This window comes from Notamacropus eugenii, chromosome 1 (assembly GCF_028372415.1).
Source record: "Notamacropus eugenii isolate mMacEug1 chromosome 1, mMacEug1.pri_v2, whole genome shotgun sequence".
NCBI classification, from domain to species: domain Eukaryota; kingdom Metazoa; phylum Chordata; class Mammalia; order Diprotodontia; family Macropodidae; genus Notamacropus; species Notamacropus eugenii.
In genome coordinates this window covers 536,240,864-536,263,554 of record NC_092872.1, presented here as the reverse complement: position 1 = coordinate 536,263,554, position 22,691 = coordinate 536,240,864, and the positions used below count along the sequence as shown (strand labels likewise).

The following is a 22,691-nucleotide window of genomic DNA, read 5'->3' as shown; positions in this document are numbered from 1 at the left end:
ATGTAACTCTCAATCTCTTCATCATCCACAACCTCTTAAAATACATGCACATACAATACAGTATATGAATCAATAAAATGCAACTCCATTGTGGATCCCTTCCCCAGGAATTAAATTTCAGGAATTCCTGGAACATAAGGCATGAGGGTTCAATATACTATGCACTGTATCTCCACGGAATTTACTCATAATCTTTTCATATATATTTATGTCCCATCTTTCTATTTAAAGTTCAGTTCTTAAAAGGTAAGATAGAACTTCTATGTCATTAGAACTTTCTACCATACTGCTTTTAATACAAAAGATACTTAACAAATGTTGTGAATGTCTTTCCCCCCCTGCTCCAGACCTTTGAGTTCATTAGGGAACTTCTCACATGGAAATTCTCTCCACTAATATAGACTGACAACCTGCTTGTAACTTATATTCTTACAATTTCCTGTATTTCATAATCTAAGTGATTATCATAATCAAATATGACTAGAAGCAGGACATGAATCTCGAAGTCCTTCCTTCCTCCAAAGCCAAGCCTCTAGCCACTACCCCCTCCTACTTTTCTTATGCAAAACGCAAGTGTGAGTCTTTTAAAAGAATCTAAAGATAAGATCAGAAGATAGAGGCCCTAGTAGTTTTCTAACAACTATTATTATCTAAAGTTATACAATTTTCTATGCTCACTGTATGAAAAAAACATCGGAGTATAACTAAAAACCAGAAAGTAAATATACAATTATATCTTGCCTATGAGCTCAATGACTCCACAAATTAAACAGTGATGGTACAGTCCCATGGAAAAAAAGATGGTACAGTCCCATGGAAAGCCTTGATGCAAAGGAAGCTTCCCAAGGAGCTGATGACTCATGAAGTATAGTCTTTCCTGTGAGTCAGTACTACAGGCTAGCATGAGGTCAGAGAGCAAAGTATTGTTAAAAGCAATTGTGGTTTGTGTGAGGAGGAAAACAGGTGTCTTACTGTCAGTGAAGATGGAAATACAGATTCTACAACAAGAGAGATATTTTTAAAAACAACAATAATATTGCCTTAGCAGAAATCAACTCAGGAAGTGGCCCATGTTGTCGCTGAAGCTGCAATTTCAAACAAATACCCATTTTTATCCTTTCCCTTAACCTGTTATTCTCTTTTGCTGTGTGACTTTCAAACTGCCTGTACAATTAATTTCAGAAGAAAGTGGGCTTCAGAAGGAGCCATGCACAAAAACTCAGTTTCTTCCTTTGTGTTTTGATTTCTACCAGAGGGCTTAGGAATTCTGTGAGAAGAAAAATTGCACATTTACAAGATTTTTCTACAAGCTAATACTTTTGGGGGGTCAGAAAAAAAAGACTTCTACTAGTTAACAAATTGCCAAAGATACAAGAAAGGAACAACTAAAATAATTTTGACAACAGGTATATGAGTGATTAAAATGTCTATTCCTACATAATCACAAAACATGAAAATGCATGCCAGAGAAGGAGTGACATAATTTTCTAATGCTTACAAGATGCTTGCAACAAAGATACCCTGAATCTCACATCAGAATTTTTTTTTTTAACAGCATAAAATATACTTATTTCTGGACCCTGGGTGATGATTTTTTTCTGTCATAGCAACTCTCAAAAACAAGTTATTAAGTCAAAGAGGAATATGGATTTGCACAAGTCTTATCATTTCTCCCCTGCACAATATCTCTTGTTCCCTTTTTCCCACTCACATAGCCATTACCTTGGTCAAGGCTCTAAGCATCTTACATCTAGACTATGTAAATAGCCTTCTCACATCTGGATTATTTCAAAAGACTTTTGGTTGATCACTTCTATAATTTAGTCCATCCTCTACTCAGCTGCCATTGATTTTCCTTTAAAAAAAAGGTCTGACCATGTCAAAAAAAAATACACCCCTACATTCAATAAAACTCCAGTGGCTTTGTATTGTCTCTAGGGTCAAATACAAAATTATGTTTGGTTTTTTAAAGTTCTTCATATTTTGATCTCTTCCTACCTTTCCAGTCTTCTTTACATTTACCTGCCTCCACTTACTCTATGATCCAGTAACACTGGTCTTGTGCTGTTTCTCAGATGTGACACTCCATCTTCTTACGCTATCTTTTCACTGGCTGTTTCTGTGTCCAAAATGCTCTTTTCCCTTGCTTCTACCTCTTGGTTTCCTTCAAGGCTCAGTTCAAATTTCATCTTCTTCAATAGATCTTTCCCAGTTCCTAGCCATAACAGGGTCTGTCCCCAAGATTATCTCCCATTTTTACTATATTATTTTCTATATAAATAGTTATTTCTATGTTGTCTCTCCAACTAGAATGAGGGCAGGGACAGTGTTATTTGCTTTTCTTTGTATCCACTGCACTTAGCACAAGGTTTGGAATACAGTAAACATTTAATAAATGCTTACTGACTCTGAATGACCTACTGAAGAAATTGTGAGTGACTTTATCATTTACTTAGTGAAGTATTTATTCATTAAGAAAGCATTTATTAAGTACTTAACATGCTAGGCACTGAGGACAGTAACACGAAAAAGGAAATACCCTACCCTCAAGGAACCTGTATACTATTTTGGGGTAAATATGGATATTTACTAAACTACACTCCCACTACCAAGCAAGCCAAAGGAAGTCAACAAACACTATTTCTCATACCATTCCATTTTTTTTATAAACAAAAATTCAAGATTTTCATTCTTTTCTATTTCCTTTTCTCTCATCTTTTTTTCATAATAGAGTTGACCCATCTTTGCTGAGAGCTTTTTCACAACTATACACTACAGAACCTTTGTGCTCCCAGATTACACTTTTTTCTTCTCTCTTTTCCTTTTTTTTTTTCAAAAGATCAAATAAATTCTTCCTTTGCATCCAAATGAGTTTGCTCCATGGGTGTACAAATATAATTTAAACTTCATTTGCAAAGAATGCTTCCTGTTCTAGTCCATATTAAATCATTTCCTAAATTATCAACCCTAGTTTTATGCCATTCTCCTATGAGAAAAGAAGCTTGAAATGAAAGCTATTAGTGAAGTTCTCCAATCCTCTGTCTTCCCTTTCTTCAACGCTTTCTTTTAGTCTAGATTTCTAATGTCTCAACTAAGCCTCTACTAATACTCTACTCTGGTGACGCTTGGTGGTATAAACATAATACAGAGTTCAGTTCTAGAAAACTATGTCACAAAGTAAAAGATCTGGAAGGTCCTGGCTAAGCCAGAAAAGCTTTAAGAAACGGTCCAATCATGAGCTGAATGTTTCTTTTTCAAGGACCAATCTAGCAAAAATTGAAGAGGTTTATGGTCAGTTTAGTTGCAGGGTACAAACTTTTTGGCTACCTCTGCTGGTAGAAGGTGTATCCACACTAACAAAAAGGCAGATATTTGATGGATTGACAAATGCTCACTAATCAATTGGTTGACGTTGGGCAAATCACTTAACCTCTAAAGGGTTCATATTCCTCTTCTGTGATAAATGAGAGGTGGAGGTAGGGAAATACCAAGTGATTTTCAAGGCCATTTAAACCTTATATATTCTGTGATTCTGTGATGTATATTAAGTTACAATCTGAAAATACTGACTGTGATTAAGACAGTACTCAAGGCATAAGAGGAAATGGTATAGCAACACTACTAAGGTATTCCTAAGAGTAATATGAAAGGAGAAATACATGACTACATAACACATTTAATATCTATATTGCTTGGTTCTATTTTTAAACAAAGAGACAAGCTTTGCTATCTTGAGGAGTAGGGGAGGGAGAAAAATTTGGATTTCAAGATCTTATAAAAATGAATGTTGAAAACTATCTTTACATGTAAATAGGAAAAAATAACTATTTACAAAAAAAGAGGCAAGTTTCATCATGTATAAGTAAGAGCTATATCATACCAATTCTACCTACCTATCTTCCCTTGGCAAGATTTCACCATCCCAGATGGACAAAATTGGGCAATTCAGACATCTTAGACTGTCTGCTTATTGTTTCTTAATTAATGGAATGAAGATACCTAACAATGAGGTAAACTCATTTGTCTGGAAAGTCCTCATGTCATGTCTTTCTCCTCTACTTTTAGTAATTCAAAACTTAATAACATCATCCTAGCTAGCAGGGCAATCTTATCCTACTATGCATGATCATTTTCACTAGAAGGAATAATAGTGGGGTAAGCCATATTATGTGACTATTACAATGAGGAAAAAGCTACACTCATCACAGGTGTTCACTGTGTAAAGAATCACAACAATTTCATTCTCTTCATGTCAGTGGACATATCCCACTGCATTCCTTCAAGTGACTACAGAATTTTGGAGAGAAGCCATGACCAAAAGCCAATGGAAAATCAAAAACTCCATTCACCCAGCCAACAAACTCAATGTGACCAATACTTATTCTAAGATTGCATTATTTTTTATTATGTTTTCTAAAATTAAATTAAATTATTTGGACAAAATATGAAAATTAATGTTTTATTCTTTGCACATTTGTTCTTGTCATATGAATACAAAAAAAGGCTTCAAACCTAGAGATGTAAATTAAGCTTAGCATAGCACCACACTACCACTACTTCCCTGAAAAGAATTTCTATCGGCATAATTTATGGAGGCTCAATGACACCAGCAAACATTTCTGGGACAAACATTTTCCAAAGAATGTGACCAGTTCTAACTCTTGAAAAATTTGATGAGCAAACAATTTTGAAAATACTCAGGCCACCTTAAATGTAAAGAGCTCCATACAAGACAAGTAAGAGGGAGGCATCAAATGCATATTCAGAGAAATGTTTACACTAACACACTGCACCCCAAGTGAACAAAAATTGATCTATAAAAATGAAACAGATGTTTTTAATTTTGTCAAAGGTTTACTTTTCAAATCTTTCCCTGGTCTATTAGGACACAATACCAAATCAAATATTTATCTGCCTTAACAGACAGTTTGTTTTTGTTTGGAAATGGCTTGCCAGTAAAAGTATAAGCCACCGAGTCATCTGGTATGGTGTTAAATCACATGTTTAATGTTTCCTGTAGATATTCTACTCTTTTTATCATTAATGAACTTTAAAATATATCTAGGTGTATCTGAAATAAATAGTCCCAACACTACTACCATAAACTCTCACCAATAAGAATGAAGAAATAATTAGGTTTATTTTCATCCTTTATTTCTTGTTCTATGCATTCTTAAATCTGTAAAGAATGTAAATGAGGCAAAGAGAAAGGACCCTTTCTTGCTCTGCTTAGGGAAGACAAATCTTTCACTGCCCTTTATATTCAAAAGACAATTTAGGAAAATTAATAGTCATCCCTCGACATCTGAGGATTTCACATTCATGGTTTTAGTTATTCACAAGTTAACCATCAATAATTAAATGGGATTTCTAGCATACTAAAGAAAATCACAAAAGATGCACATATGTAAACTTTTTAAAAACTGAGTAAGTCATAAATGCATAAGTACTATATATTAATCTATTTTATAATTTACTACTGTAAGCGTAAATATAGAAATTTATTATAAACAGATTTTGTTAAAAGCTTCAGTGCACTAAAGAACTATGGGCTACACACCTTTTTGAGAACACTTCTTTGTCTCTCTACCATTCGGACTCAATCATGTGATTTGCTCCTGTAATGAGCTTTGAGTAGAAGAAAACCAAGGAAGCAGTGTTGCAGCTATACCTGCGACTGTGAAGACTCTGCATAGTGAGACACTAATCTCTCTCACATGGAAACTGCAACATTTTTATGAGTGTACTGTATTGTTTTACTTTTTTGTGTTAAATAAATATGATCGAATTATTAAAAATAAAGGTTTGAGATGTGGCCTAAAATTACTCCCATTTAAAAAAAAAACATCTGCAGGAGTCCTGTGCCCCTAAGAACAACAGTATTTAAATCTGTATGATGTCATCCTAGAAAATTGTTCCATAAAGCAGACATTGATCAAACAATCTTCAAACTATAATTGTTGCAAAAAAGCTGTTTTAGCCACACTACAAATTCTTCTTCACAGTGTAAGTCAGTTAAAAAAAGTATCTAATTTACCAAGAAACAATAATATGTCAATAAACATTTATTGAGTGCCTACTGTGTTTCAGGCACTGTGCCAAGTGCTGGGGAGATGAAGAAAGACAAAAGCCAGTCCCTACTCTGAACAGGCTCACAACATAATAAAGGAGCTCACCTACAAACATGCACAAATGACTACACACAGAATAAATTGTTGTTGTTCAGTCCTTTCAGTTGTGTCCAACTCTTCATGATCCCATTTATGTTTTTCTTGGTAAAAATACTGGAATGGTTTCATATTTCCATCTCCAGCTCATTTTACAGATGAGGAAACTGAGGCAAACAAGATTAAGAGACTTGCCTTACGGAACAGCTAGTAAAGGCTGGATTTTAATTCAGTTCTTCTTAACTCCAGGCCTGGCACTCTATCTACTGTGCCACCTAGCTACCCACAAAATAAATATGAAATAATAAATAGAGTGAAGGCACTAGAATTAAGAGTACTGGGAAAGGTTTCCTATAGAAGAGAGGATTTTAGCTGGAACTTGAAGGAGACCAGAGAAACCAGCTAGATGAAAAAGTGGATGGAGTGCTGAAGTCAGGAAGATTCATTTTTGTGAGTTCAAATTCGATCTCAGACACTTACTAGCTGTGTGACCTTGAGCAAGTTAGTTAATCCTGTTTGCCTCAGTTTCTTCATCTGTAAAATGATCTGAAGAAGGAAATGGAAAACTACACCAATATCATTGCCAAGAAAACCCAACATGGGGTCACAAAGAGTCAGAAATAACCAAAACTAACGAACAACCAGGGAAGTCAGAAGAGAGAGATGAGGAGGGGACAGTATTCCATGCATAAGGGAGAGTCAGTGAAAATTTCCTGAATCAGGAAATTGAGTGTTGTTATGTCTTCTTCCAGGAACAGAAAGAAAGTCAATGTCATCTGATCAAAGGACAGGAGGAAGGGGAGGAGGGAGAAAAGGCAGAGAAAGGGAAGAAAAAGGAGAGAGAGAGAGAGAGACAGACAGACAGACAGAGACACAGAAAGAGACAGACACGGAGAGAGACAGAGAGATAGAATGTGTAAGAGTGTAATTAGAATAGAAAACATCTATATATAGATCTATATATATGTTTTCATTCATGTTCAGATGGAGAGGGTTAAAAGAAGAATGGAAGAGGACTACTTTATGGGGGGCTTTGAATGCCAAACAGTGAGTTTTATACTTGATCCTGGAGATAGGGAACTACTAGAATCTATGGAGTAAGGAGTGACACAGTCAGACAGGAACTTAGGAAAATCACTTTGATACATGTCTATTTATGTTGTCCCACTTGTTGAATGTTCCAAAAAGCTTCTTTTATTATAAGAAATTGGGACGCAAACATTACATTAAGGGAAAAGAGAAATCTTGAAAAAATAAATTTTTTTTGTCAAAATCAACAACATTTAAGTTTCCTAGGAAGGAAGTATTCATGCCAAAGAGTCTTTGCCAAGCTCTGATTTAGCTATCTTCTAACAAAATTCATTTCCTTTCTTAAAGTTGTTCTGTACCATGAAGGAAGCTAAAGACTCATAGTATTTTCAGTAAATAGCTGCACTTCAATAAAAACTAAAGAGAATCTGGCTAGTCAAACTCTGCACAGGGCTAGTGAGTGAAATTATCAGCATCTGACAGCTGCTTCCTGCCCTGCCCATTGCTAAACAGCACAAAAGTTAAAGGTTATTTCTGTACTGGCAATCTTCTATGTATTATTGAGAAAACTGTTACAGGATAAAGTTGTTTCCTCACTGCCAAAATGTCATTTTTGAAAAGGGTCACTGAAAGGGTATAATATTGTCTCTTCTGCTATTATCAGCAGAGGTTACTCTTTGGAGGATTATAACTGTACTTTGTACATCTTTGTACCTTCAATAGGACATAGAATGCGTCTTCAAACAATAGGTACATTATTATAATTTAATGAATTAACGACTACATGGTTTTTCGGGGTTAGAAAAAGATGTTAGGAGAACTGGAAATCAGTATAATAATAATGGTTTATGTTTATATGGCATTTTTAAGATCTGGAGAGCACTTCATGTATACACCACCTCCTCTGAGCCTCACAAAGACCCTGGTTGGCAGATGCTAATATTCACACTCTGCCAGTGAAGAAATTAAGCTCAGAAGCTTAGAGGCACAGAGCTAGTACATAACTGAGACTGGATTAAGGACCCAGGTTTTCCTAAATCCAAGTCCAGCATTGTTCTCACAATGCAACACTACCACTTTCTACTCACAAAAAACCCCTATAATCATTAGATAATGTCATTATTCCAAACATTAATACATATACATATATTAATCTCATTTAAGCCTAACCATAACCAGGTGAGATAAATGCTATCTATTCTTAATATTTTATGGATGAAAAAACTGAGAATCAAAAAGTTCAATCAATAAGCACCAAGTATTGGTTATAGTGCAGGTGCTGAGCTAGGCACTAGGAATACATATATAAAAGTGACAAAGTTCCTCAAAGAACTTACATTTCAATAAAGAAATAAAGCACTGAGTGGTGACCAGGAAAGGTAATATTGGCCAAGGCTGACAGGAAATGTAAATGAATCCATAAGGTAGATTGCCACGGTTTTTAAATTTGATCTTCCCATAGCAAAGTAAAATATGGAAGAGGAAGGATGGCAAAATGTCTACAATGATACTGACTCTCAAAAGATTCCTGAACAAAGTTATTTCTGTAATGGCATCTAACATGGAGTCTTTTATGATCTTAATATAAGAATGGTAGGTATTTTTTTCATAAGAGAGTTCACAAGACTGTCTTTGGTGTCTCAGGATCAAATGTTTGTCTGTACATCAGCAATAAATATAACAATCGCATTGCTTCCTTTCTCAATGGGTAGAGGAAGAGGGAGAGGAAAAGAATTTGGAACCCCAAATTTTTTTTAAATGAATGTAAAAATAAATAAAAACCCTAATAAATAAGACATTCCATTCCATATCTCTCACTCAAATGTGTGACCATGAAGATGTGATCTAAAGAAAACTCTAGCAAAAGTTTGACTTGTTCTGTACTCAAGTTTTCATCAAGAATATCCTGAAGACATGCTTAAACCATTCTCATATTGGTTGAGGCCAGAAAGCAGGCATTTCATTTGACCTTCTTAGTGGCCTTCTTTGCTAATAACGCTTCCTTTGAAATATCCTGATAATTGGTCACTCATTTAGCCAGGAATTCTTTGTACCCAACTATAAGGTTTAGCAATATATTTTTAGGAGAGTTCCATGTGTAACTGAAAAAAAGTTTATTGCCCACTTCCTCTGTTTTGTGTTTTTAAATAATAATAACATCAATGATAACTACTATTAACATAGTATTTACTTTGTACCAGGCACTGTGCTAAGTGCTTTACAATTGTTATAACATTATACACAGTAACAGCAACATTGTGCGATGACCTACTTTGATAGACTTAGCTCTTCTTAACAATACAATAATTTAAGATAATGTCAAGAGACTCATGCTGGAAAATGCTATCCACATCCAGAGAAAGAACTATGGAATCTGAATGCAGATTGAAACATACCGCTTTCTTTGTTGTTGTTTTCATTTTTTATTTCTCATAGTTTTTCCCTATTGTTCTGATTCTTCTTCACAATATGACTAATGTGGAAATACGTTTAATATGATTGCACATTATAGCCTATATCAGATTTTTTTGCCATCTTGGAGGGGAGAAAAAATTTTGGAACTCAAAATCTTAGAAAAGTGAATGTTGACCACTATTTTTACATGTAATTGGAAAAAATAAAATGTTATCAAGTGGAAAAAACCAATTATCTCACATATACGTATATATCATTTCTAGCTTATTATATAAGCACTTAAAGATTGGAGAAAATAAAATGGTTAACTTTGATTCCATAAAATTAAAAAGTTTTTGCACAAAAAATCCAATGCAGCTAAGTTTACAAGGGAAACAGTTAACTGAAGAAAAAGCAATTTTGCAGCAAGTTTCTCTAATAAGGATCTCATTTCCAAGCTCTATAAGAAATCTATGCTAGTTTACTTTGAGAACCCTAGAGTAAACTACAAACTAATTCAAATCTCTGTATTAAATTTCTCTGATAAGAGTTTGGTATCCAAAATATACAAGCAATTAATAAATACATGCACATATACGTACATACACATATATATGAAAAAATCAAAATCCATTTCCCAATTGATAAATGGTCAAAGGTTATAGACAGTTCTCAAATGGAAATTTGTGAAGCATTATAAAAACACATGAAAAAATGCTCTAAATCACTGATTAAAAAATAATGTAAATCAAAACACCCTGCAAAGTGTCTAAAATAACCACAATCTTCTGGTAGTTTCAATGTTGGAGAGGTCATAGGAATATAGGCAAACTGGTACATTGTTAGTGGAGCTGTGAACTGATATGACCATTTTAGAAAGCGATTGGCAACTATGCATGTAAAGTGAATAAAGTATCCACACCCTTTCATCTAGAGTTTCCATTACTAGGCTTCTACTCCAAAAGAAGCCATTGATAAGGAGAAAGTCCCTCTATAACAAAACACTTATAAGAGTACTTTTTGTAATAGCAAAAAATTGGATTAAAAAGTAGATTCCCATCAACTAGGGAATGGCTAAACAAATTGTGAAACATGAATGAAATAGAATATGACTGTGTTATAAGAAATGATAAATGTGATTAATACAGAAAAGCATGAAAAGATTTATATGAATTGATACAAGGTGAAGCAAAAAAAGCCAAGAAAACAATACACATAATGGCTACAACAATACAGATGGAAATAACCACACCCCCCAAAATCAAAAGTGAATATTGTGAAATTATGAAGAACTCAAAGACATAAAAATTATAAAGACTCAAAATTATAAACATACGAGAAGATGTATCTAATCCAACCCTTTATGGAAATGGTAATCCACAGGTGATGTATATCACACATGTTTTCAGATTTCTCAATGTACTAAGCAATTGGGATGATTTTTTTCCTCTTTTTAAAAAATAATATTTGTCATATATGAGAGGTCACAGAGATAGATGGCTTTCTGGAAGAAGGAAAAACGGGAGGAATACTGAGGAAAAGATCTTGTTGAGTCATGTTTCACTATGTCCAACTCTCCATGACCCCATTTAAGGATTTCTTGGCAAAGATACTGAAGTGGCTTGCCATTTCCTTCTCAAGCTCTTTTTACAGATGAAGAAACTAAAGCAAACAGAGTTAAATGACTTGCCCAGGGTCACACAGCTAGTCAGTGTCTGAGGCCATATTTGAACTCATGAAGATGAGTCTTCCTGACTCTAGGCTTGGCACTCTTATCCACTGTGCCACCTAATTGTCCTACTAAGGAAAACTATGGTAATTTAAATTGTTTGCTTCTGCTTATTTCACTCTGAATCAGTTCATCAAGTCTTACAAATCTATTAGATTGTAAGTTCTTTGACATCAGGGACTGTCTTTTGCTTTTTTTTTTTGTATCTCCAAAGCTGAGCACAATGCTTGGCACACAATAAGTGCTTAATAAATGTTTACTGATTGACTGATATTAATTGAAGTCTTTTGAGAATTCTCTGAAACTGATAGTTGAAAGGCACTATGCTAAATACTGTGGATACAAAAAGAAGCAAAAGACAGTCCTTGCCCTCAAGGTGATTACAGTCTAGTGTTAAAGTCTCTGATCAATGAAACAAACAACCAGATTGAGAGGGATCATTGATGAACAAAATCACTTTGTGATAATGAAGTGAGGGATTAAATATGTAGAAATGATACACAATTTTGGACATGGCAAAGCTGGGCATTCGGGCCACATATGTTTGTTATAAGGATTTTTTTTCTTTTCAATAGAGAAGGGCTGGGAAGGAGAGAAAATAAATACTTGCTAAGTGAATTTTTTTTTAAAAGTTCATACTTATGAATTTTTAATTTTTAACCTTTTATGAGATTTGTCATATTCTGATAATGAGATATGGAAATCATTGAATATTGTATTTTTATCTATTTATCTTTGTAGCATTTAAAAATTTTATCTTACTAGCATTAATATGAAATTTCTTGGAATATATAAATTAAAACATAATTATGTTATTTAAAGTCTGTTACCATTATAGAATCCTAGTGTTTTTCCACTGATGTCTTTTAACCCTTCAGTATTTTAAAAATCCAACAAAACCTGTTCAAACACATGAAAGACGCTTGTATTCCTTCTTATCTCCCTTCTACAGAGGGTGTTATCTCATACCTCCATTGGAATGCTACCCATGATGTTGGAGCTTTTGTGCAATGATCACTTCTGAAGTTTTTTAAAGAATTTTGCTTGTCTATTGCAATAATTTTTATTATGATCAAGTAAGGCTCCTGTGGAGGATTTCTGACAATATCTTCGAATAAATTGCTAAGTAATTAATGCAAATATAGGTGATAACTGGAAATTCTAACTTTCCTAGAATTTCACAAACATATTTTAATGTTGACTATGATCACTTCCATATTCCATACGCCATCACTGCCTAATATTCCAGGTTACCAGAAGATTAACTTTGCTGTGACTATTAATTACTGTGATGTCACATTAGTCATGGCACTTTCACTAGACACAGACCACATCACACATTGTACCATACCTGTTACTTGAGTGGGTGCAATCACTTGACTGGCACTTGATGTAGAAGCTTCAGGAGCGACCTCAACAGGCACAGGAGGTGATGTTTTTTCAATCACTACTATAGGACAAGGAGTAAACAGATAAAAAGGACAGCACATCATGTATGTGTGAAGTCTATTTCAAAAGACACATAGACTGTATACACAATTTCATAACAGCCAACATAATTTGAAGGCCTATGAACTGCAGGAGTTTTGGGGGGGCACCTCACTGGAAACCTGCAAATAACAGTAAATGTTAGCAGGTGTCTATGAGACTAATTTAAGACAATGGGTACAATGAAACAAAAGTAATTCACCTCCATGCCCACACAAAATTTAGATTAATAGGGTGGTATTCCCCTTACTCTATGAATACGAGGACCTCTTCACTATGTAAAAATTTCCTGGATCTTCACACGATGGTGGCAATACTTTAGCTACTTACTGGGGTTAAATGAAAATTTAAAAACATAAGTATTACTTTATTTCATATCATGTTCCTTTTATACACAATAATAGTCTTAGGTTACACACTAATTTTTTCCATATCCACTTAGAAATGATTAATGTATGAATCCAAAATTAATTATCAATCTCTAAAAAGTAAAGAAACATGAAACTTATTAAAACTTCTTTGATTCAGAATAGATGAATATAGTTTTTCCTATTATATCAATCAAAATGGGCTACCTGGATACTGTGGATGTAGGTTAATGGTTGAAATGCCAGGAGACAGCTGGGGTTGACCAGGTTCAAGTTTGGTTTTCTCTTGGTCAACTAATTCCTAAATGTTAAAAAAAAAGGAAAAAAGTGAAAAACCATTGTTTAATTCCTTTATATTATGGCTCTTACCCAATTAATTGTTTTCTTAGTAAAATTCGGGAAAGAAATACAAATCTTCAGGGGAAAATGTGAATTATTTTACTTTATTTTAAAACATTATATAAAATATTAAAAAAAATAATTAGTGCCAACCTTTGCACACAAAGGATATGTTCATGGTCCAGAATTGCTATGGTAAAGGCTTTAAGCTGTTTTTCCAGTACTGGTGAATGATTTGTGCTAATCCATCCACACTCTCTCACTCTGACACCCTGATGACCAACACACATTTTCAAGACAGCTGGCTCACTTTGCTCAGTCTCACACAGGGAATGAACTCATTACCTTGGCCTCCTTCATATATTACTCTAACCAATGGAGTAAACCAGCCAAAGACAATAGATTAAGCATTTTAGATATGACAAATTTGCTACAACAGATCATCTGGTAAAATAAAATAATGTCAGTCACAGAATATATATAAAGAAAGAGGTCATATTGCAACTTCCCATACACACCAACCTTTCCTTTGAAAGTACCACACTCCTAATTCTCAGAACAGTGATAGGTGGTGTAACTGAGGAAAAGCCAGTATCTGCTTAAGCCAGAGTGGCTGTGTAAGGATTGATTTGTTACAAGGTGGTTGTTTTTTCTGCACTCCTTACTTAGCTTCTTTGCCTTTTCTGAAGTATTTGGCATTACTGACCATCCTCTTCTCCTACAGACTCTCTCCTCCCATAATTTCTGCTTTAGTCTGCCGGTTCTTTCTCCCTGCCTCTACAACTGCTCCCCTATCTCCTTGGCTGGCTTGTCTACCTTGTCTGGCTACAATAATACTGACATTCCTCAAGGCTCTTTCCAAGGCCCTCTTCTTTTCTGTATCTATACCTTTATCCTTGAAGAGTCTATGCATGGTCCTTGACATCTCTAATTGAGAAAACTATCCTTCATGACCTAGCTCAAAGGCTACTTTCTCCATGAGGACTTCCACAATTCCCCTACCTATAACTCACTTCCTCATCATTTATTCTCATAGCATTTTATACTTCCTCGCGTACCTACCAGGTTCTAGTTTGTAGTATTTATCTATTTATGTATCTCATCTCTACATGATGCAAATTCCCTGAAAGCAGGGATCATATCTTATCTTACTATTGCCCCCAGAAACATATAACCCTGCACGTCTCTTTTATTATTAGGTGCTATAGAATTGTATTTAGCTTATTGGGGGTCAGTAAGTAATATCAGCTTCCACTTGTAAGGTCTTAAACTTCATTTCTCTGGCCCTCAGTTTCCTCTGAAAATGAGAGGGTTGCACTGACCCTCTGATCCTAAAAGCCTCTGAATTGTAACTAAGCTCTATACATTTTCTCAACTACTAGCATATAAATCCCAGAAGGAAAGACGGTAACTCCAATATCGTTTGCATGCCTCTCAGTGATTAACATATATACAGAGTAGATATTTCATAAATATTTATTGTATGGATAAAGCAAAATGAGCACATTTTATTATCTTATTCTCAAGACCTGGAACTAAATGTATAAAATAAGTCAAAAAGGAAATGTATGATTGTGTAGGAAATAGGTCAATAATGATGGAGGGATGGTTCCAGTGCTGATACACGTGGAATGGGAAAAGATCTAGGGGAAGGCATTCACGTGTATATCCCCAGTGTAAGGCGCATATTTGGTGCTTAATAAGATCTTGTTGATTAATTGACACAAAGTGACATTCTAATTTTATGCCACCAACTAGGGTTTGATAGAAATTTATTTGAAATGCTTTCTGGTTCTATTTCTTCTGGACAACTGCTATCGGTCTAATGTCAATTAGATTTAATTTGAATTGTATTTTGAAAACTATTTAAAGATCTGTATTTATAGAGACAGCTGGTAGACAGAGGACTAGACTTAAAGTCAGGAAGACCTGAGTTCAAATCTGCCTCAGACACTTACTAGTTGTGTGACCCTGAGCAAGTCACTTCAACTCTCTTAGTTTTTTCATCTATGAAATGGAATAAGATAGCTTACCTCACAAGGTTATTGTGAGCAGCAAATGAGATCATATATATAAATTGCTTTGTAAATTCTAAAACACTATATTAATTATTTTTATCATATACATAGGTATTACAGAAATGTTTATATATGTGTGTACTTATACACACTTACGCATATGTATACACACATGCAAAAGTAAATGTCTACCAGAATTCTTACAAGGGTATTCCAAGCCTTTGGCTCTTTGATTTGGATTTGGGCTTTTACCATCCAGTGTCTTAGTTACCTTCCTCTTCCTTCATTCTATCTCCTTTATATGTAGGCAAAAATAAATACACTTCTCTATGTTGAAACAGTGTCTACAAACATATCTAACAATCCTCTCTATTAGATAAACTAAATGAAAGGTGTAAGGAAGGAATTGATTACCTTTTCCGGTGCTGCAGTTGCCACTAAAATCAGAAAAGAAAGAAAATTTAGAATTTAAAACAACGAATAGCACATCCCCTTCTTACAAATTTTTACCAGCAAGACCCCAATATTCTAATGCAATAGGACTGCAGATATATTTTTTTCCACTGGGAGCAAACATCACTCTTAAGATATCACTTTTCAGAGAAGGAATAAACTCTTACATTAATGACATGCTGTCTTTCTAATATTCCCATACATAGCATGGTGCCTACAGCATAATAGGTACTTCATAAATGTTCGCTCACTGGCTAATTGGTATAAAGAGAACTAGGGCAACAGTAAAGTTTGGACACAGCATGTTTTAAGTGGAAAAAGTATCAGGTTCAATCAAGAAAACAGGGGTTCTAATTCCAACCCCAACATTAACTAGTCATGTAACCATGTTATCTTTCAAGGCGTTAGTGTTATGACCTTTAAAATAAGGGGAATGGACTAAAAGATACCTATGTCTTTAATCTCCAAAATTCTATTTTCTGTGTTTTATATCAAATGCTTAAGTAACTGGGTCTTGGGTGGGGACTTTAAAAATTAGCTTTCTGAAGACAGGTGAGGGATCTATGCTATTCAGAATAACTGTTGTACACAAATGCAAAAGGGGGGAGGGGCACTTCAAACACAAGTAAAATAGTTATATTCTTAACATGATGTACAACTAAGATGTCCTTTAGTAATATAAATTTTAATAACGAGCATCATTTATTTCAATGGAAAGGGTATGAAGAATAAGGGAGCAATGCTGGAGGGAGATCAGCTCTAAAGACAATTTACTCTTGAAGGAAACACTCTGAATACTTTACTAACAACATATGCAGTCTGACAAGGATAAATGTCAAACAGGTGTCAGTATTAAACAGCCTCACCAGTATTATGCCAGCATTACCAGTTATACCCAGGGATATGATTAAAATGAGATATTTGCAGCATTTGAAAAGGTCCAAGGATGAGCTAGAAGTTCTCTGACAATAACTTGGAAGACTGTAGGGCAAGCATTAATTACAGGTGTGAGATTCAGGAGTAACCACTGTTGTTTTCACAGTTAATCCTTTTTATTAGGGGCCACCTAACTATTACAGGGTACCCATAAATATTAATTTCCTACTTTCAACCCTGCCCATAGAAAAAAAAAGAAGCAAATCTCATTTCAGATTTTTCATTACTCTTTATTAAGTAGACAATCTTAGATATTAGCCCCTGAGGCAAAAGAGAAATCTCAACGTTTATTGAGATTCCAAGTGAATAATCTCTCTAAAAATAAATTAATGCTTTAGAAGTTGCATTATCTCTAAGACAATGAGGGTGCCAGACAGTAAATCAGGACTGAAATAACTTAGAGGCCTAAGAAAATGAATTATCTTTTGTCATTACTTAACCTACCCTCAAGGAAAAATTTATTCACTGGCAAAATCTAGATAGTTGGGCGCAGCTTTCTCCTGCCTGTAAAAGTGAACAGTTACAAAACAGTTTCACTCCTGGGCTGTATATTGACAGTGGTACCACCACTGAGCAGAATACCTAATCAGGATAGTTAAGTGTACAAAGATGGAATAGTTCTTCTTTTCTGACTCTGTTGAACATGTCTTTCTAGTATGGCTACAAGGAAGACCTGTTTGCCACTTATAGAAGAAAGGCAGACTCATTGAGTATGATACTGATATATTGATACATTGATATACTGCTATGTGAAGTGAGCAAGTTTAAGGTTTCATTTCTTCGGCACTAGGGGAGAGGAGTGGTTGCCATTATTTTAAGAACGTAAAATAACTGAAATGCTAGTTCTAAATATAGGAAATTTAATTATGAAGAACAGACCTTAACAAAGATCAGACAGATATAAAATGTCAAGGTCAAAATTAAAACTCAGGTGTCTGGAATCTGTTTACAACATTAAAAGGTTTCCTTTTCTTTTCCTTGTACAACTTTATACTCCTTATCCTAGTGCTACTACTAACTTATTATGTGAGCTGACATAAGGAATTTAGGGACAGTCAGATAGCAGCAAATAGTGTACCAGGCTGAGTCAGGAAGACATCTTCCTGAGCTCAAATCTAGCCTCAGACAATTACTAGCCATGTGACCCCGGGCAACTCACTTATATCTGAGTTTACCTCAGTTCCCCATCTGTAATGATGGGAGAAGGAAATGGCAAACCACTCCAGTATCTTTTCTAAGAAAACCCCAAACGAGGTCACAAAAAGTTGGACATGACTGAAACACAATAAGGAATTTATTCTTTCTGGGCCATACTTTCCTCAGTAGAATGAGATATTTGAAATAGATGACCCTGCAGTTCCTTTCCAACACTGACATTTTAATTTTTTCTGTTTCCTTTAGTGAGAGGAGTTATGGTACAGTAGAAAGAGCACTGGAGCATTGGATCTAAAGTCAGAGACAAATCCTGGGTCTGCCATTTATTGGCTATGTGACCTTGGGGCAAGTCATTTAACCTCTCTGGGCCCTCAGTTTCCATATCTGATTCCCACTCCTAGTATATATGATCCTATAGTAGTACTTACTGCCTGGGCATTCTGGATGAATGCATAGAAGCTGAATTAATGCCATAACTCTCTCAGGCCTCTGGAGTATTAGTTTGTGAATAGAAGGACAATTATGAAGTCATACCCTAGACACCAAATTAATACAGATTCCTCAAAGACCTATGTTATCCCTAGGGAATCATGAAGAAAGAAGAGAAATTTAGTTTGATTTAGATTCCAGATAAACTATATCAATGTTTTTAAAGCAATTCAACTGCTTTATGCATACTGTTCCAAAAGATTATAAACAGGACAGTTAAAAACACAGAAGCATCAACAGGTTAGCTGCACTTCAGGATCTGTTCCCAGTCTCACCTTGCACCTGAGGCCCTTTTTCCTGGGAGAAGGTCAGCGCTTCCACTGATTCTTCCTTGGCTGGGAGAGGTGGAGGACGAGTACTTTTAACAACAGGCTGGACGTTCTTGGGCTTGATATATACAGGTCCTTTACCTATATGGTGATGAATTGGTCTGCGTCTATGAACACCAGAAACTGTATAACCCATTCCACCAGGACAGATTTCCTTAAAAGCAGCTAGATTTGGGATGGGAAAACATGTCTTTTAAAAATTTATAAGCAAATAATTTCAAACAGAGGAAAATAATATGATATCTTTTTTTAAAAATTCATATAAAACACACACACACACAAACACACATATACACATATCCCAAAACCATAAAGACAGGTGTGAAATACATCATTAATGGCAAATTTATGTGAAAACTCACTGCTGAGAAAAAAATGCAAGCACAAAAGCCTTTTACTTCAAATTAATCTATTTACAGATTCTTAGCTGGTGTGCCAAAAATACTATTATCCAGACAACAACCAAAAGATAACACTATTTGTTGACACCAAATAGGAATTCTATCTCTTCTTAGGCCTGAAGTCTGAAGTAACTTGACACTAAGGACTTGGACTCTGGCAATGTGGGAAAAAAATCTACCCCTCTTCAATTTATATTGTGTTTTAAACTGCTGTTGCAGAGCTCTCTCTCTCTCTCTCTCTCTCTCTCTCCCCCCCCCCATTAATTGTATACTACTAACCATAACAGGGGGTGGGGGTGGGGCAGTAATAGTGACCAAATAAGGAAGTTGTTCAGAAAAGTTGGTAGGATTAAGTAAGATGGTTTCACTGAAGTTGAAGGATCTGAGGTGTAGTGACAGTGAAGAGATAGACAAAGGGATAAATCAGTTGACTAAGAATTAGTTTAAAGGTGATAAAAGGGAACACAACCTTTCAGGGGGATACCTTTAGGCAGATATAAGGAAAAGGAAATTTGCTAAGGTCATGCCAGGAGAAACCAGACAATGAAGAACTGCAAAGTTAAGGATCAGTGGGGTTGCTGAGAGGGAAATGCTGGAACCACACTTGGAGACTTGCACCTGTAGTCTAGTTAAAAGGAAATGTGGGTTCCATATGATGGGGCATGGAGTTAACTGGTCAACCTGGAGGTGAAATAAAAGTAACTAAAAAAATCTAATCATTGTGGTAAGGTCTGGAAAGTTGGCTTATGGAACCAGGCTGAGTGTATATAATATGTTTACTTGTTTGTAATTAAATACATTTTCAAACTATAATAACTGCTATTGTACTCCTAAACAGGTGCCCTGTCATATAATGTGTGGAAGACATCCCAAAGAATAAAGGTTCAAAATAAGAAAAGGGGAAGTGTGGTCTCAAGGTTGTATGTGAAGAAGGAAAATAACTTTCTCTATAAGGTGATAACAGAAAGTAAACAAAGAGAAATGTTTTGATGACCTAGGTTTATTGCCTCAAAGGGAATATTTGTGTCAACAGCAAAAGAAGACATTTTTCCATTAAAAGCTGTAGATTCATACAAGTCTTTTCTGCTACTAAGAAAAAAAGAGGTAAAGGAAGGGAAGGAGGAAAGAGAAAATGTTTTTTAAAAGGTGAAAAACCTACAATGTTAAAGTCTTTAAACAATATTTTATTTCTCAACTGGTCGGTCTAAATGGATGTAACCTGATTTTATATGGCTCCCTAAGAACAAAAATTCTTAGAAATTTATCCTTTACCATATGTTCCTAAATATTTCCCCCAAGTTTTTGCAAAGTGTTAACAAATAAAAATACTGCCATTTTCACAGAAAGTAAAGTTCCAACTAAAAATTACTAGCAAAAATTCTAAATTTTTAATTACATGTAAAATATATTTTCAAACAGATGCTAAATTTTAAATATGATCATTTATGCTGAAAAGCCCATGAATGAGGCTCAGAAGTGTTGAGAACACTGCTCTAATATAATTTCATAAATTGTCGTGGAACTTGTTTTTTTAAAAAATGCACTTATAAATTACAAACACAATACATTTGATTGATTTTCATTTGTTTATGAGTCAGGAAGCTCCCATTAATGGTATACCCTAGAAGTTAGGTGGTGCCTCAAGCCTTGTTGTCTACCAGTGAACGTACAAGGTAGGTTTTCATTAGAAGGAGAAAAAGTGAATCTCAGGACCTCACTTTGCCAACTTTTCTGATTATACTCACTGGTGGAGTAAGACATCAAAATCAAATGAACAAAAATAGTATAAGATTAAGGATATTGTGAAACTCCATGAAACTTTAGCACTGTATACTACTTCTTATGATGCAGCTATAATATACTTACTATGTAGGTACTGTGACTAGTAGATTCAAAGGGGCTTTTTATATCCCTTTATAGGAAGAATTTGGTCAAACAACAAGAATCTTATTATGCTGCTTATATACCCATGTAATGAAATTGGGGCAATTTTTGTTAATAATACTATGCACATTTGCTATGTGCCTTTCTTATAGACCAAGTTCTGCTGAGTGAGCAAATGACGTCCTGGGAATAAATTAGGCAGTGGGGAAAGTAAATTAATGCTTTCAGACCAATAAGAAAGGATGCAGCATTCAATGTACTATGTTTGAGGCATACAGTATCCAAAAAGCATGAGAGTTAATGAGGATCTCAGATGGGATCTGTACTACAAATCTCACCATCTTCTAAGACTTCACAGAAGTATAAGATGAATATTATGAGTTTTAATTTCCAACATGAGAAACTTAGTAGTATTTACCCTGTGGGCACTCAATAAAATGTTTGATGTAAGAAGGAGTGGAGGGGTAAATAGGTTTTCACTTGGCTAACAGTGATAGAAACATGACCATAATGGCAGCCATTTTTTTCACCTCAGCCTGACAGCCATTCCCTATTATTTTGAATAGTAGGTTGGTATAACCTAAGCTGAAAATGAACTGAATTAGTGTTTCTTAATTTGCTCAATTGAAAATGTAATGTCACATGGGAAAGGCAATCTCCTGCTTATGACTTTCCCTTTGCTCATATCTCTGTTCTGTAAAGAAAATGAACAAAATTCTAATTTAAATCATCAAAAGTCAGAAAGCAAACTGGATCCAAATTGAACGGGGTGCTTTCCATGTCAATGAGCATGTATAGATTTCCCTGGTGTACCTATTCCCATCTTACCTGTTCCTGGAAGGGGGCACTTCTCACAGTGTGGTCCCCAGGCCTTGCCAACACTGCAACAACAGAGCTGCTTGCTGAGCTGAACAGAGAGTGGGTGCATGCACTGTCTTCCTGAATTGACAAGTCTGTAACAGGGCCCTTTCTCTTCAGAGATCACAGGGTTATCAGCTACAACAAAAGGACAAGGGAGTGCTAGGTTTGATAGAAGAAACAAAAAACATAAAACAAAGTCTCATATCCTATCAAAAATTATATTTATTCAAATCATGTGTATGAAATGTTACTTTAAAGTTAAGTCATATATAACAGCTGACAATTATATACTCTTTTAAGGTTCACAAACATATTTAGTTCACAACAATCTTGTGAGGTACATAGTATAAGCATTTTTTTCCTCCATCTTAAAGGTGAGGAAGCCAACTCACACTAAGTGGTTTGCTAAAAAGCAGGAAAGCTAACACCTCACCCAGGAGATTTCAGGGGAGTCAAGATGGCATGGTAGAAAAGCACTCTGCCAAGTTCTCCCAACATCCCCTACAAATAACTTACAAATAATGCCTTACATCAAATTCTGGCATGACAGAGTTAACAAAAGTTCTGAGAGAAATGTCCTTCCAGCCTAAGACAACATATGAGATGAGAAACAGATCTGTAACATGAAAGAGGAAGCTAACCCAGAACCCA

General features: G+C 35.1%; 1 protein-coding gene across 4 annotated transcripts in view; it reads right to left on the bottom strand.

Moving 5' to 3' along the window:
* The window catches only part of LTBP1 (latent transforming growth factor beta binding protein 1), a 477,680-nt gene that overhangs the window by 135,202 nt on the left and 319,787 nt on the right, over positions 1-22,691 (bottom strand). Inside the window, exons 11-15 of one of the 4 annotated variants that reach the window (XM_072634139.1) lie at positions 22,008-22,199; positions 18,841-19,059; positions 15,947-15,969; positions 13,383-13,476; positions 12,671-12,769 (exon numbers count right to left, since the gene is read on the bottom strand). In XM_072634139.1, the coding sequence (XP_072490240.1) occupies positions 12,671-12,769; positions 13,383-13,476; positions 15,947-15,969; positions 18,841-19,059; positions 22,008-22,199 (627 nt within the window). The remainder of the gene's footprint in view (positions 1-12,670; positions 12,770-13,382; positions 13,477-15,946; positions 15,970-18,840; positions 19,060-22,007; positions 22,200-22,691) is intronic. The other 3 variants (XM_072634140.1, XM_072634141.1, XM_072634142.1) reach the window with 3 other exon arrangements.